At 46.8% G+C, this 16,123-nt stretch overlaps 1 protein-coding gene across 6 annotated transcripts in view; it reads right to left on the minus strand.

Annotated features, from left to right (window-relative positions):
- The window catches only part of PLEKHA6 (pleckstrin homology domain containing A6), a 202,780-nt gene that overhangs the window by 40,267 nt on the left and 146,390 nt on the right, over nucleotides 1-16,123 (minus strand). For 5 of the 6 annotated variants that reach the window (XM_074308902.1, XM_074308907.1, XM_074308905.1 and 2 more), the window contains 6 exons: nucleotides 11,929-12,009; nucleotides 10,641-10,755; nucleotides 8,714-8,818; nucleotides 8,046-8,118; nucleotides 4,889-4,989; nucleotides 802-1,004 (listed from right to left, as the gene is read on the minus strand). In XM_074308902.1, coding sequence (XP_074165003.1) covers nucleotides 802-1,004; nucleotides 4,889-4,989; nucleotides 8,046-8,118; nucleotides 8,714-8,818; nucleotides 10,641-10,755; nucleotides 11,929-12,009 — 678 coding nt within the window. Of the gene's footprint in view, nucleotides 1-801; nucleotides 1,005-1,432; nucleotides 2,491-4,888; nucleotides 4,990-8,045; nucleotides 8,119-8,713; nucleotides 8,819-10,640; nucleotides 10,756-11,928; nucleotides 12,010-16,123 lie in introns of those variants that run through there. The other variant, XM_074308908.1, reaches the window with a different exon arrangement.

Consider the following 16,123-nt stretch of genomic DNA (forward strand, 5'->3'; position numbering starts at 1 on the left):
GGAGCGTCTTGTTTATGGGATACCCAGGAGGCCAGCGTTACTGGTGGAAGAGTGCCTGGTTAGGTACGAGGTATGAGAAGACTGGAAAAGTAGGAAGGGGCTAGGTTATGGAGGACTATGGCAATGCTTGGTCTCTCCCCTCAAGTCTCTCCCTGTTTCAATCCATCCTATTACCCATTACCAGAGATATTCCTAAAGCGTGGGTCTGACCATGTTAATCCCCTACTCAATGAACTAAAGTAGCTCCTTCTTACCTCTAGGATCAAATAGAAATGTCTCAAAGCTCTTCATAACCCGGCCTCTTCTTATTTTCCAGTAAGTACATGTTCCATCTTATTCTCTTCCACAAACTCTGTGATCTGACCATGCTGACCTCCTTGCAGGAATTCCGTTTCCAGTTTAGTCCATATCTATCTTGCATGTTCCTATGCATGTATGTTTGTGTGTGTGTTTGCCTTCCCCATCAGGATGTAAGCTTCCCAAAGGTAAGAATTCTTCTTGGTTTTTTTGTTTGTTTGTTTGTTTGTTTTTATTTTTTGGGGAACATTTGGAACAATATCTCGTGTTTAATAGATGCTTATTGACAAACCACCTCTTGGGAAGTAGGTTCCCCCCGTCGCTGCTAGGTCAGAAGTAGTGGAGGTGGGCAGACAGGTCAAATGACCTTTAGAGACCTCACCAGCAGTAGTGTCGGGGAGATCAGGCAGGTGAGGATGAGGAGGACCCTGAGTGTCCTTCCTGGACACTTTCCCACCATCCTTCTCTCCTCCTCCACACAGGGTGTGGCCCAGCCGTGCTTACCTGTGTCGAACAGCTTGAGGGGCTGACCTCTGAGCCGGGGGAATCTGTACCCGGGCTGCCTCACCCATGGCCTGGATCCAGGACTCCTGCTCCTCAGGGCTCTCCGCACTGAAGAAGTAGGTGCGGACCCCGGCATGCTCAGCCTGCGGGGAGAGGCAGTTCGTGGGGTCGGCCCTAGGCTCTCCTGCCCAGCACACCGTCACCTGCAAAGAGAAGAGACCAAAGCCCACCAAGCAGGCAGGCGAGGGGGTCATTCTCTGGCCACTCTCCTCCTTGGTTCTCAAGGTCAGTGAGGGGGGTTGGGGATGGGAGCTATCCCAGACACTCCATCTAACATCCAAATGCTCATTTCAGGCTATCTGCTCCTGAGGGAGCTGCAGGCAGCCACACCACAGGCGGGACAATTAAGCACCCCCATTTCCCCCACTTTCCATTTGATTCTGCATTTTACTCTAAGGAAAATTACCCTGGGTTTGAGGGAGATTCCATTGCCTGGAACTCTTGGCTTTCAGCCTAAGAAACTGGCACCATTTCTCCAGTGGACGGGATGGGGTGAAGGGAAGACAATCAAGTCTCTATTTCCGCAGGCATGCAAGGGGGCATGCACTGTTAGCTGGGCAGGACATACTACCTAGTCGGTGGCCACAGGCAGGCACAGCGGGCGGGAACCCGGAGGAGAGCTCCTGTCCAGAGGAGGGGGATCCTCACGCGATGAGAAGGAGGAGAGATAGAGAACAGGTCAACCAACCACCAGAGGGGAGAAGAGAAACAGCAAGGAGGAGGAGATAGAGAAGGAGCAAGGAGAGGGGAAGGAAAGAGGCAGAAGGCAGTAAACCAGCCACCAGAGAAGAGAAGAGAAACGATAGAGAGATAAAGAAGGAACAAGGAGAAGGGAAGGAAAGGGGGCAGAAGGGCAGAGGTAGTCATCGACAACCCCATTTTAGAGTGACACAGATCTCTTAGAGGCTGTGCTTATTAGTGTCCCCATCTCGTGACGGATGCAGGAGCCAACATCAGGGGTGTTGGGACTGGCAGTTAGAACTCTCAGATTAGCTCTGCCTCCAACATCTTTTCATTAATGATTGGAGCTTAACTTCTAGGGCTCAATGTAGTACCTGACACGTAGTATTGAATTAGGAACCCTCTGAGGGCCGAGATTGCACCTTCCCATCAGAGAACAGGAGTTCCCCCATGGCTTGGATGGGGTTTTCTCCTAGAGACTAACCATCTTTTTGAGACTGATCTCAAAAATAAAAAGATTCTGTGACCAATTAGTCCAGCCAAGAATGGAACCTTAAGCAAGCCTCCTAGGGGCCTTTGGAGCAGAAGAAAATTCTGAAAAGCAACATGACTAATATGGAAAGAGAAGGGAGGGAAGGAAAAAATATTAGAGTTCAAGGCCTTATAAAAATGAATGTTGATCTGGTGGTTCAAGACAATTCTAATAGAGATGGAAAATGCCATCTGCATATTGACAGAGAACTATGGAGACTGAATATGGATAGAAGCATAATATTTTTCAGAAAGAAATCTCATTGTTTTTCCCCCATTTTGGTCTGATTTCCATTTGGACCTGAGTTTAAATCCGGCCTTAGACACTAAACACATCCTAGCTGTGTGACCCTGGACAAGTCACTTAACCCCAACTACCTCAGCCAAAAAAAAAGTGTTAAAAATAAATAGTTTTACGAAAAAAAAAAAAAAACTCACTGTATGAGTGAGAGTGGGTTAAAAAAACCTTTCAATAACGATATATTAAAAGAATTGGTTTCCTTTAATCAGAGAAGGGTTCCCTAAGTTTTACTAGACCATCCACAACCATCAAGGAAAGGAAAGACCCTTCACCTAGAAAGCGGGTGAAGCTTGGAGGGGTTTGGGGGGAAAGCTTAGGGAACATGACTGAAAAAACTCCCCAAATGGAGAGTGAGCTCAGCTCCCTAGATTTGGTCCCCCGGCTAGGAAGAGGTTAACATACTTGTCATTGGACTGGGCAAGAATAAACCTATTAAGGATCCAAGAGTTCCGTTGGTGGCCACTGCTGGACAAGCCTCCTCTCTGTCTCTGTTCCCCTTGCCTCCCTGGGGAAGGGTCACTGAATAGGCAGTCACAGACAGGACCCTTTGTGGGCCAATGGGCAGAGCTCGCTCTGAGTCGGTGCCAGGTTGGGGGAAGGGAAGAAAAGAGATGAAAGAATCTGGGGCTTATGGCATCAGTCTGCCAGTCAATCCCCATTTCTCAAATGCCTGCTGTCTCCAGTCAGCTCTGCGAGGCCTGGATGGGGTGTGTGTACCCAGCGGGTCTGGTGGGAAGGGTGAGACAGTCTGCTCCGGCGTGTACACAAGTGTGTGCCTGTGGGGGGGTGTGTCTGTGTACATCAGAACGTCTTGTTTTTGGTTAAACAGCACGTTCCAGTTCCCCAGCCAGATCCAGGGCTCCCTGGAGTCAGGGTTCTATTAATTGTTCTTTCTGTTCACACCCCCCCTACACACACACACACACACACACACACACACACACACACACACACACACACGACCCAGGGGACTAGAAACTAATTATGTGCTATTAAATAATTCCCTCCCCTCCTGCCTAGCACAGCCTACACGGCCCCCACTCCCTTCTGAAACCAAGTGGTCACTAATTCAAGGACAGGGTCCTTAGGGGAAGATCGGAGTGTCCAGAATAGTACAGAATAGTCAAGAATTAAAAATCTCAGACAGCCCAAGCCCTGGGCATCTCTACCCAGCCCTGCCACCAGCTCCAAGAAAGACCTTGGCTGTCCACAGGTTAGTGTTATAATTTGGCTTTGTATTCTACAGAGAGCCAATGGTCAGAGAAGCCAAGAGGAGGAGCCAGGTACCTCAGATGGGCAAGGATTGTTTGACTAAAATCTCTCTCTTAGAAGGAATTCACTTCCTACTTTTACCCACAAATGGACAATGAGGGTTGAGGGACTTTAGGCAAATGCCTTTAACCTCTCTGGGCCTCAGTTTATTCAACTGTAAAATGTACAGTTTAGACCAGAATCCCTTCCAGTGCCAACTTTCTGTGACTCTCTTACAAGGCAATGGCTCTATTCTGCTTGGCCCCAGAGCAGGAGATGGAAGTTGCAAAGGAGAAGATTCTAACTCCTAAAACTTCCTCTTGGAATCATTGACTACTGGGCTAGTGGGCTGCCTTAGGGGAGGGACAATTTCTATTCATGGAGGTCTCCAGGCTGAAAGATTACTTAGAGTTTAGGAGGAGATACCTATCTAAATACGGCCTTTAAGTCCAGCTCTGAATTCTCGATGGCCTGAGGATGGAGAAAGTGGCTTTTTAAAGAAAGATCATAAGTTTCTCAACATCTAGTAACTGACAACACCAATGCTGGAAGAGAGTTGGAAAACTGACTTTGCCAGGCTGGATCCCAACACCATTCTGGCTTTGCTCAGGTGGCTCAGCCCAATGCCTTGTGCACGGCGGGGGTCTGAGAGCCTGGTCTTGGGAGCCCCCACAAATACCACAAGGAAGACCAGGAAGGGTGCAGGGTGGAATGCCTTCCCATAGAGGGGTGGGAAATCTCCATGGAAGAACTGTTCTCCCGATCACAGGACAGCGTTAAGGGAACAGAAGACAGGCCCATAGTACTCCCTCCTCTCCTCTCCCATTTCTGGGAAATCTGAAGGTTTCTTGATGTAGCCATATCTCAAAAAAATCCTGGGAGGAATCCTACCAGGAAGATTGCCTCTGCTACATCACCCTCCACAGTGCTTTGGGTCAACGCCCAACACGACTAGGAAAGGAGTCATCTTATTCCCTCCCAAATCCAATAAAGATATACATATCAAAAGCTCTGGGTTTGGAATCTGAGAACCTGGGCGGAAATCCCAGCTCGGATTCCTGGACTGAATGACCTTGGGCTTCCACTTCCTTTTCTATAAAATGAAAGGGCGGGGCTAACAGGTATCCAAGTGTTTCTTTGCAGATGCGGAGGTGACTTCTCCACCCCCCCACCACCTCAGAGAAGACCTGATTGGAAAGCTAGAAAGGTAAGAAGGCAGGAAGTAGCCAGGTGACCTCTGCCCAGCCAGGGTGGCCCACTGACCTTAAAGGTATGTTTTCGGCTGATGTTATCCGAGGGCTGCACAGCCCCCACCCGGAAGCTCAGGAGTGGGATGCTTCCCAGGATGCTCTCCTCCTTCTCATCTGTAGAGAAAGGATTGAGGCAGGGAGGTGAGGCAGGGTTGGGGAGAGGGGACCCCAGGCAGGGGCCTCAGCTACTTTGTATGCCCTGGGGCCCCAGGCTGGTAACAGCTCCAGTTTGCTCCCCTGCATTGCCTCCTACCTCCCAGCTTCCAGTACCCGCCTCTCGGTGCTTTCTCGGATCTCATTGGGGATCCAGTTCACAATGCCCACTGTTGAATTATTCATCCTGGCTCACAGAGGAGCCCTTTGCATTAGCCAGTCCAGACCCCAGCTGCCAGCCAGAGGTAAGGCTGAATAAGCCAAATGGGGGCAGGGGAGGGGAAAGGCAGGGCCAGGCCTACTGTGGTAAAGACTTTTCCCCAGCACTAAAACAAAGCATTTGTGGACCCAGGTTAGTTTTTAAAAATTGGGGCCTTCCGGGTTATTGACTTTGAACTTTACCAAATAAAAACTGATCTATCACAAATTTAAACTCTTCAGGCTGTGGAAAGAATGTTCTTAGATTAAAAATGCACACATTGATAAAAAGCCATATTAAAACAAAAACAGCCCCTTAGGGCCCTTCACAATTGTTCAGCTGGCCCAGCTTAGTCTACCTTGGGCCCTTTCCCATCCTACACTTTCCCTTTTTTATCCTCTAGGTTGGAAACACTTCCAATCAACTTTAATTTCAGGCTCTGGGGGAAAAAAATCCCAAACACTTTTTAATGGTTAGAATTGCTTCTAGCCCAGGGGTTCCTCTTCCTTCGGGTCCTTAACCTCACAAAACAATGGGTCTAAACCTCCTTTTTCTCCTCCTAGGGAAGAAAAGGTCCCCAGTGCCTTCCAGTTCCAGCATTCTAAACTCTAGAAGGCTTTGGCTGTGGCCACATTAGCTATGACCTCAGGGATTAATTATCAGCAGGGAGATTAGCTGGGCCTTTTACAGAATGTTCTCTGGGGGCCCCAATGTTAGTCTCCTCTGGACGTGTGGATAGGGGTGTTCACCAAAAGCAGGATTCTACCAAATATCTCAGTTCTCTTCCCCTCTGGAGGCTTCCCTGATGTTCCTCATTGCCTGCCAACCGGCAGCTCTTGTAGAGCATTCCCATCCTAAATCCTATACCACCCCCGGACGAATCCCCCCTATCGCTTCCTACCCCCTCCACACGCACACACTGAACTGAAATCCTAACAGCCGGGGTTTAGGGATGGCTGGAAGGGGGTGGGGGGAGTAACTGGGTACAGAGTTTGTTTGCCAAGGTTAATGATTCACCGGGCAGCTCCCAGGAGAACCCAGGAAAAACAGGACAGGTGTCTGGCATCCCGGAGGTCAGGGAATGGAAGGAATAATGGCCTTTCTGATTGTAGAGAGGCTGGACTCTAGGCCCAACTCATGTTTATGGCGTATTCCCCTGATCTCACCTTTCAGAAGTTGCTGTTCTTTCATTTTGTTCCCATCTTTGGGAGGGAGTAAGTAATGAAAGGAAAAAGCAACCCAGTCACTGCTGGTGAGACACCCCCAAGAACCAGAATAATCCGGTCAAAGGTGACTTTGGTCCCTTGGGAATGGGGGCGGGATTCAAGCCAAGTGCTCCGACAAGCTTACTGCCTAAGGTCTTTGGATACAGAGTCCCTGCAAAGCGGTGGTCCTCAAGGGTTAAAATGTTACTGAAAATTAAATTATGCATTTTAAACTAAAATAATACATTTGGTGTTATTTTAATACATATTTATGTATAATATCTATCATGTATAAAAGACAATTAAATTAAATATATATTTATATATATATATATATATATTAAACAAGATATCCATGTACATGTACTGAAATGGCACTAATTACAGCCAATATAAGAGCTGATTAAAGCAAGACTTTAGAGTCTAAATTTTCATTTTCCCTCTCCAGTTAATTTAATGTTATGTATTTATTCTAATTTAGGAAAAAGATCAAAGTTTTGTGAGTCTCATGAAAGAAGAATTACTTCTTATGTTAAAAGCATATTTGTTCTTTCACTTCTCCCTTCTCCTGAAATTTCCTACTTGTAAATTTAAATATGAAAATTTACAATGATTGCATTATATTTAGTTAAAAACCTTGGTACTTGGGGACACAATATCCCTGCTTTGGGAGGCACTAAAAATTAAAACAAATTATAACGATCACCTCCCATAAACAATATAAATAGTTTATATGTGCACAGAACAGAGATTTGTTTTAGTTTGTGTTCCGCCTTTCTTTGTATCCCTAGTATTTAGCCCAGAGACTTGAATACAGTCGATGCTTAATAAATTCTTGCTGACTGATTCATCACTTGTTAGTGATGCTCACTCACACTCCAATTTATATAATTTTTGGATTTGCTTCCCTTTGAATAAGCTGTCTCCCCACTAAATATAAGCTCTCTGAGGACAAAAATATTTTATTTTGGGTTTTATATTACAACACCTATCACGGTGCTTTGCCAGTAAAAGTCTCTTAAATAAATGTCATTCAGTTATATAGTGTTTCTGAGGGGAGTTTTGATCACTAACTGCCCGGTCCCCAGAGCTGGTGAGACGCTATAATTCCTCTGGAAAGGAAAAGGGGGCAGTACCTTCTGTAAATCTATAGCTGAGGGATCCTGAGCTTTACTCTGAGGGCTTTGGCTATAAAATCTTTCCTTTCATTCAGGTCATCTTCTTTTTTCTTCTGGGAAAAGTATCTTCTCCCAATGTTGTCCTATATCTTCCCTGAACCAGTCAGCAAGCATTTATCAAGTGCCCACTCTGTAAGACATCATGTCCTTGCGGATGGTGGTGGTCCTTCCCTTTTGAAGAAAACCAATTATATCCCAGAGTGATGTCTTGGCTCAAGAGTGAATCAGATTTAAGTGAGGCACAAAGCGGTCAGTCTCACTTTCCCTTCTGAAGTCATCAAAGTCCAATGGCAGGACAAAAACCAAGACCACTGGCCATGACGTGGGACGCGTGGGGGGGGGGGTGCGTGCGCTCAGAAGGCGGGACTGGGCAGAGAAAGTATGCAGGTCAGTCTGTCCCTTTTCTGGGAGGGGGAGGAGGGGAGACAAATTCACCTTTGTAGTAGAAGAGGCATCGGTCCACCAGAACAAACCAGCGTTTATTCCACTGCTTCACCCCAGAGCTGGCCTGAAGGACACAGAGAGAAACAAATGGCTTTCAAGGTGCTACAAGGAGAGAACACTGAGGAAGGAGGTACGGGGGTCTGAGTTCTAGATTTGCTATGGGAGCTTTGGGGGGAAATCACAACCTCTCAGATCACTCAGAGGATAAATAGAAAGCTCTATCTGTCAGTCAATAATCCTTTGTTAACTGCTGGAGATACACACAAAGCTCTCAAACACCTCACGGTCCAAGACGGGAGCCAAGAAGCAATCATGGGGGTCCAGAGGTGTGGACAGGATAAATGCCAGCAGAGGGAAGGTACTAGAACTAAAAGGTTCCTTTCTATAAGAGGGGGGACTTCTCTAAGACTTGAATGAGGCAAGGGAAGCCAGGAGGCCGAGGTGAGGAAGGAGGGAATTCTAGCCAAGAGGCAACGCCTGCAGACTGGAGATGGAGCTCCTCGGTGCAGGAATAGTGTCTTTGTCCATGGGGCTGATAAGAACACCGAGTGAAGCAGGAGAGGAGACAGGACCCAGGAGAGAGCCCTGGGGGCACCCACGGTCTCTTCAGAGGTACAGGGAGGCTAGAATGGCGTCCCAGGGAGCGTGAGGAAAGGTACCTGTTTGAAGAGCCAGCCACTCTTGGTGACGGCGGCATTGGGGTTTCGCTTCATGGAGTTGGAACGTTTGCCAAAGGCTATAGCTTTGCGGGAAGTACGGGGTGCCTGAGGAAGAAGAAACAGAGAAAACTCAACTTGGCTCCCCTCATCCCTTACCTCCTTGTTGCCACTTCTTCCAGGAAGGCTGCCTCTGCTCGGAGGTGCTAATCCTTTACTTTTCTTCTCTCACACCTCTCCCTCTCTCTTTCCCTCTTTGTCTCCCTCTTCTTGTCTTTTCTCTTTCTTCCTCCCCTCTTGTCTCTTGTAGCTCTCCTCCTCCCTCCCTCCCCCTTTCTCTCTCCTTACTTCCCTCTCTCTCTCTTTCTTCCCTCCCTCTTATCTGTGTTTCTCTCTGTCTCTCTCTCCCTCTCCTTCTTTCCTTCTCTCTCGTTCCCTTCCCCCCTTCCTCCCCCCTTCCTTCCCGCCTCCCTCCCTTCTTCCTTCCTTCCCTCTTCCCTTCAGCTCTCCCTCTCCCCAGCCCCGGAGCCTCCCAGCATCCAAAGCCTAAGACTAGGAAGGAGTCAGATCTCCAGTCCTGTCTGTTTCACCTCTAACAACTCCTGTGACCTCGGATAAACCATCTAACCTCTTTCCTTAAAAGCCCAATAAAGTTCTCTCTTGTATTTTAGGGGCGATCTGTATTTCAGCTTTAATTATTTTGATTGTCGAAGTCATAGGAACTGTCTGTACCTGTTTCATAGTTCCTGCTTCAGAGGAGGAAAACACCTCAGATAGCGAGTGATTTGCATAGTAATTTGGGCAGAACACTAACCCCCACCTCGCCCCACCCCCCATGCCATCAGAAGCCTTTCCGATTGGTTGGATAAGCCAGGAGAATGAGCTCAATCCAGGATCTCTAGTGGATGAATCCCGCCCTCCATCTCCTTTACCCAGCACCCCAAAATAAGCCTGGGGGCATGGGTAAGGAATGATACCATTCTTGTCTCTGGGCCAGAAGGAGCAGATGCTCCAGGCAGAAAGAATCCTAATGAGCCATGCTCCACCAGGAACTGAATACGAAGCTAGACAAAAGTGAGGGCCCACCTGGATTAGGACCAGAGAGATTTTAAATTCACATTTCCAGTGACCTTATCCTAGTATACTATTTCTGAATTTATAAATTTTCTTCTCTGTAAAGAGACCCTAGAAAATGTACTCTTGTGGTGTGCAATGAGTGTAGCAGCTGGTATAAAAAAAAAAGTGTCTCAGCCAGGCATTAAGGGATGGGGGCAATGGCAAAAGGGGATGGGGAGCAATCCATGGAAGATCAAGATCAAGAAAGGTCCATGAAGTCTGGTGTCTGGGGTTAGAGTTAGAGATCAAAGCAAATTTCAAAATCAGCAAAGGAGAGGAACACAAAGCTTTCTTGGATTGATTTCATTGAGACAACATTCCACTCTTTCCCTGAAATTGGGGAATGCCAAATGGGGAGTCACAAGATCTGAATGTGAATCCACTGTGTGATCTAGAGACCACACAGAGGTGGTCACCTACAGTCTCTAATTTGTTCCTATAAGAGAGTGGGACCCTGGGAAGTCCAATGGAGTACAAAGCCCTGAATTGAAAACTTTATCAAGTTCTCTCGTCCTTAAAATAAGAAAAAAAAAAAAAAAATCTGTGATACTTACCTTACAGGGTTATTATGAAGATTAAATGAAATAATAAAATGAAGTTTTCCTTTTTTTTATTTTAAATTATATAATTTTCAGAACTTTCAGGAATTTTGGAACGATGGGAGCCCTCAGATGAAGGAGGGAGAAGAGAGGGTCGTCCAGATGTTTCAGATAGCTGGAGCCTGGGATTAACTGTCTGATTCGGTTGATTTGTTTTCTAAACTTAACTACAGTCTCCCCAGACTCTGAATGGGACTCTCCAGGAAAAGACTTACCCTGACATTGGGCCGCTCTGGGGGGACCTCAGACACCATGTTGTTGTTGGCTGTGTCACTGGAGGTGGTTGTCGAGCGCTTTCCAGCAGTTTTACTGGACATGTCCGAGGCAGATCTGAGCCCCAAGTTAGAGAGGAAGAGAAAAGAAAACCTGTTAAGGTTAAGAAGCAACCATGTTCCCCTCTTCTTCCTTTTTCCATCTCCTTATCCTCCTAATTCCTGACTCATGGGCCGATATCAATAGAAGACTGGTACTCTGAACCTCCCCCCCTTTCTTCACAGAGACAGGGAGTTATGGATGTAGAACACTGTATGTAACGTAATGTTGGTTAGTTTTGCTGAACTGTTTTTTCCTCATTTTTTTACAGTTTAGCCCCAGCTATAAGTTAAGATATTCAGGGAGAGAGAGGGAATGTTGGGAAATGCATGTGAATAAAAACAAAATATATGGACAAAATATTATCTTTTTTTAAAATGAAAAGAAAATCAGCGTTTCCTAATGATCCAAAGACCATCTCATTCTGGAGAGGACTACATTCCAATTATCCCAGAATTCTATTCTCACCTTTTCTGAAAAATTACCAACAGCTCCTATTGGCTCAGTCCCCACCAGGTGATTCAGGGCATAAAAGAGACTCTAAAAGCTCACCTTCCTTTCCCCTTCTAGTCTAAAAATCAGAGTAAATAAGAAGAGCTGTATCTTTTAAATGACTATATTTCTACCTGATTTTCCTGTTTCAATTCCTCATTTGGGGAATCAAAGTCAAAGGGAAGAGGTAATAATGAGGATCCAGTTCTCATTACTAGGACAATGGAGCTCCAAAAGAGCTCCCCATCCATCCCATGCCTGATCTTAGCCTTGTTCACTCACTCAAGAAGTGATTCTTCTCTGATTACACACTGAACCCCTTCTGATCACCAAGACTCACATCAGATTTCCCTCTCAGCTCATAGCATCAGAACTAAATCCGATGGACACATTCAACAACATGTTACAAATATTAGTTGCCTGATGCTCTCTGTGCTCAGCACTGAGGGGCATTGCATGATATGGCTTCTGCCCTTTGGGGGCTCACACTCTAGTAAACTGGCCTGAGCTTTGAAAGTTCTAGGGAAAGAATATGCACTAGAGATGTCCCCAACACTTCTGAGTTATGGAACATCCTAAATACTTCCCTTAACTTCCCTGTCTGATGCAGAGACAATGGAACTGCATGCAGAGACTGAAGGAAAAAGACACAGATGAAACCTGCGCCATAAGAGGAAGCAGAAGAGAGGGCAAACTTACTTTCTCAAGTCAAATCTTTTGTTTTCTTCAGGGATCTGGCCAGTCACTGGGTGCAGAAATGTGTTCCGTCTTTCATTGTGGCTGCAGGAATAAGAGAGACATATGAAGGTGAGAGGGGTAGGAAGAAAGGGTGAATAAAAACCAGATAAATGTAGATGATGGAAAACAAGATTGGGGACTGGTTATCAGAGCTAAGAGATCCCCCTTTCTTCAATTGAGAGACAGTTTGTATGGTACAGTGGATGGATCCTTGGATCTGCAATCAGGAAGACTCACTTCAACTCCTCAGATATTTAACTTGCTTTGTGACTCCAGCAAGTCATTTAGGGTCTCCCTGCTGTGGGACTCCACCTTTTCCAGCTCTAAACCTATCAGCCTATAAACTCCTGATGAAATGAGCAGGTAAGCTGAGATCTGAATCAATCCAGGCTAACATTGACACAGAGAAACTTCCCTGAGTTCTGGTGAACAGGGAAGTTTCTCTGTGTCAACCTCAGCCTTTGACGGACACCCCTGATGATGGGATTAAAACAGCCATACCTGACCCCTTCACTATTACTCAGGGACTGTAGTGGGAAGGAAGATGGAATTGCTTCCCAAGACCAATCTAAAAGAAAGTAGGGTCGCAGATGGAGCTGAAATGTCAGGATGTGAGGCTTCTTATTCCGGGAACAATTCCTGCCAACATGGAGCCTTGAATACAGGAGGCGCACAATAAGCATTGATGAAGGAATAAACAAACTCCCCATCTTGTGCTCTCAGCTCTTTCTCAGTCTCCCCTCTTTAAATAGGGCATGGGATAATTCTTTAGAATTGAGCAAAGATTCACTCATACCCCAAAACCAAACCTCCTTACCAAGGAAGAAAAAAAATCTCTCTCTGACCAAGGACTGCTCAATGAGGCCTGAAAGCCTGGGAATTGTCAAGCCCTGGGGTAGAGTGAGGGCATAACAGACAGATCTAATTAAGGGATGTTGTGGACGGGGAGGCAATAGGGGTGCTGGGGGAAAAGCCTGCCAGGAAGGAGACAGGAGAGGTGATTAACTAGGCACTGGGTCTTTGCGGAGACAGATGGGATGGCAACATCGCAGTTGCTATTCTGGGAGGCCCCTGTCTGGGCTCCTCTGGCCAAGTGAATGTCACAAATGGATCTGCCTGAAAGTGAGCTACTGCAGGTACCAGGTAAAGGTGAAAAGGAAGGGGATAAGGGCATTCATCCAGAGATAAGGGCTCTGGTCATCCTGTGTAATGGATGCCTCGGAGCAGCTGAGACAGACAGGGCAGGATACACTCCACCCTGGCACAGGAACAGGGTCTGATCTGGCTGCGCAGTGGATCGCCCTCCTTTATCCTCTCTACCTGAACCCAGGGAAAGATGCCCACTATCTTACTTAACAAGCTATGGGGCAATCAATCGGAAACAGCTAAACCAAATGTAATAGATTTACTTAATGCTATATTACTCTGCTGTATGAAATGACAAATATAACGATATAGAGGATGACTGGGAAGAGAGATGAACTCCTGTAAAGTGAAGTCAGCAGAACCGAGAAAGCCATATACACAATGGCAACTGTTCTGTTCAGTCACTTCAGTCACGTCCCACTCGTCGTGACCCCTGGGGGGCTTTCTTGGCACAGATACTGGAGTGATTTGCCATTTCCTTCCCCCGCTCATTTTACAGATGAGGGAACTGAGACAAACAGGGTTAGGGGACTGGTCCAGGGTCACAGTCACTACGTGTCTGAGGCCAGATTTGAACTCGAGAAGATGAGTCACCCAGACTCCAGATGTGGCATTCTATCCACCACCCCACCTAGCTATGCATGCACGATGGCTAATGCACGTAAACAGAAAGGAAAACAATAAGAAAACAAAACTGAACACTGAGAAATTATAAGGACCGAGCTTTGGTGCCAAAGAAAGCAGGTGAAAAAGCACCTGCTATGGGATTCTTTGCAGAGGTGGGAGACAATAGGTATTCAACACCAAGCACTTTCTAACGTTTGTTTCCCTGAACTGTTTTTCCCCTCTCCCTCTCTTTTTTTTTCTTTTTATTGCTAAGGAATGACTCTCTGAGCAAAGGAAGGAATACATTTGGACAAATAGATAAAAATAAAAGCTATTTTTTAAAATTATTAGTTCTTAAAATCTATGTGACAATTAGTTCCAGAAGAGAGCATGGTCATAGGAACACAGATTTATTGTTGGAAGGGACCTCAAAGGCAAGTACCAGATGGGATGGCAACATCGCAGTTGGTTTTCACAGACAAGGAAACTGTTTAAGACCCAAGGTTACACGGAGACTATTCGATAGAGATATTAAACTCGGCTCCTCTCACTAAAGCACTTGGAACTTTGGAGCCTTCAGCCCTGGGAAGGTGATGTATGTGAAGATGTCCAAGAATAATATACTAACGCCAACAAGATCCCACCCCTCCCATCCCACGCTCACAGACCTCAGTTTAGCTGGCAAGACAATTGGATTAAATCAAATTAGCTGAGTTCTGGAGGGCCTCAACGGCCTCTGGATGATCTGTTATTCTTACTCCAATTCACTTATTTTTAAGGAACTGAAGCAGGCCCCAACTTCGAAAATAGAAAGATGAATAAGAGGGAGGGGAGGCAGAGTGTTGACATGGATCAAAGAATTTGGAAGAACTATAAGAATTCACTGAAGTGATAACCACAATCAGGCTGATCAGTAAGGAAACCTTGTTATATTAATGACTTTTCAGCTCAAACTGGGGAACTTCCCAACCAGGAGGCCAAACCTGGCCAGCGTCTCCTGCAATGGTCCATTTTGGGGATCTCCTGTTCCTTAATCCCTCCCCTCCTATATCCAGCAAGGAATCTTTCCCAAATTCTATCAACAAAGAGTATTCTAGTCTAAGCATTTCCGAATATCCTCATCCCAAGAATCACCCCCAATGAATGATTTCTTCTTATTCTTCCTCCACCAAAAAGGGGAGCCCATAATAGCTGTAGCTCTTGGGAAGCTGAGCTCTCTATCATTTGCAGCACAAAGGAGCAACTTGGGACCAGTTTTCTCTGCCCAGGAGTTTTCTCCCAGCCCTTTCTGCTCTGCATATTCCCTATGGGAACACACACACACACACACACACACACACACACACACACACACACACACACCCCTCCTCCATTCTTCCAGAGCAGTTCAGGGAAGGACAATTCTCTTCCTACCCCTGACTTTCCCACCTACCAACTTTCCCAAGTAATGTCCTCTCCCTTGTCCCAGCTACACCGATTCCAGATGAAGTTTCTCCTTCATAAACACTGCAATGCAGCAACCATTGACCTAACCACCATTCTCTTCCCCATTCAACCCATATGGGTCCCCCACCCCCCCCTTTCCCAGGGTTGCTCCCTGGGTCAGCCCAGCCCCCTTCAGCTTTCCTCATCTCTGGCTTTCCCTCACACAAAGTGCAGGGAGGGGGGATTGCAAGCCCTACCTGACTCTTCGGTCAGCCCGGAACTTCAACATCTTCCTGGGCAGCTCTGTAGCCAAGCCGGCAATCTTAGTTTCACTGGCCCCCTGAGTCTAACAGCCCTCTGGGAGGGAAGTCCTCCGGCCACATTCCCCGGTCCACGGCCGCATCCCAGGGCCACAGGAGAGCCACATGGATTCTGCTGAATGGACCCCACCTTCCCAGCTCCCAGCTCTCGAGGAGCAGAGTGGGATGTTTCCCTTGGTGGAGAAAAGGGATGCTCAGGGGGTATTCTATTGGGCCTGCTGCTTTTTCAGCATTCTGCTTAAATGCCTGGAGGTTGGAGACATGCAGGAGGTACACCAAGAGAAAAGAGGATGTAATCATCCCAGTTCAGGTCCCCAAGGAAAAAACGCTGAAGTAGCCACACACACGCACACACACGCACACAGACATACACACACACAGAGCAGGTGTACAACTTCCAGGCGGCTGGACCTCGATGAGCTAATGACACTGAAAGAGGCAGGAGGGCGGCGGGGATAGAAGCTGCATTCTAGCCTGCATGGCAGAAACTCCTGCCAGCTCTGTAACTGCAAAAGAGACGTCCTCTCCACCTCTTCCACCTTGGCTGGGACCGTGAGGCAGAAAAACCAAGCGTGCTTCTCTGATATCTGGGAGGATCCTGGAGCCACAGGGGTTAAAGGAGCTCTGGGTTCATTTGCTGCTGCTGTTGCTGCTGCTGC

Source organism: Sminthopsis crassicaudata, chromosome 4 (genome assembly GCF_048593235.1).
Source record: "Sminthopsis crassicaudata isolate SCR6 chromosome 4, ASM4859323v1, whole genome shotgun sequence".
In the NCBI taxonomy this organism is placed as follows: domain Eukaryota; kingdom Metazoa; phylum Chordata; class Mammalia; order Dasyuromorphia; family Dasyuridae; genus Sminthopsis; species Sminthopsis crassicaudata.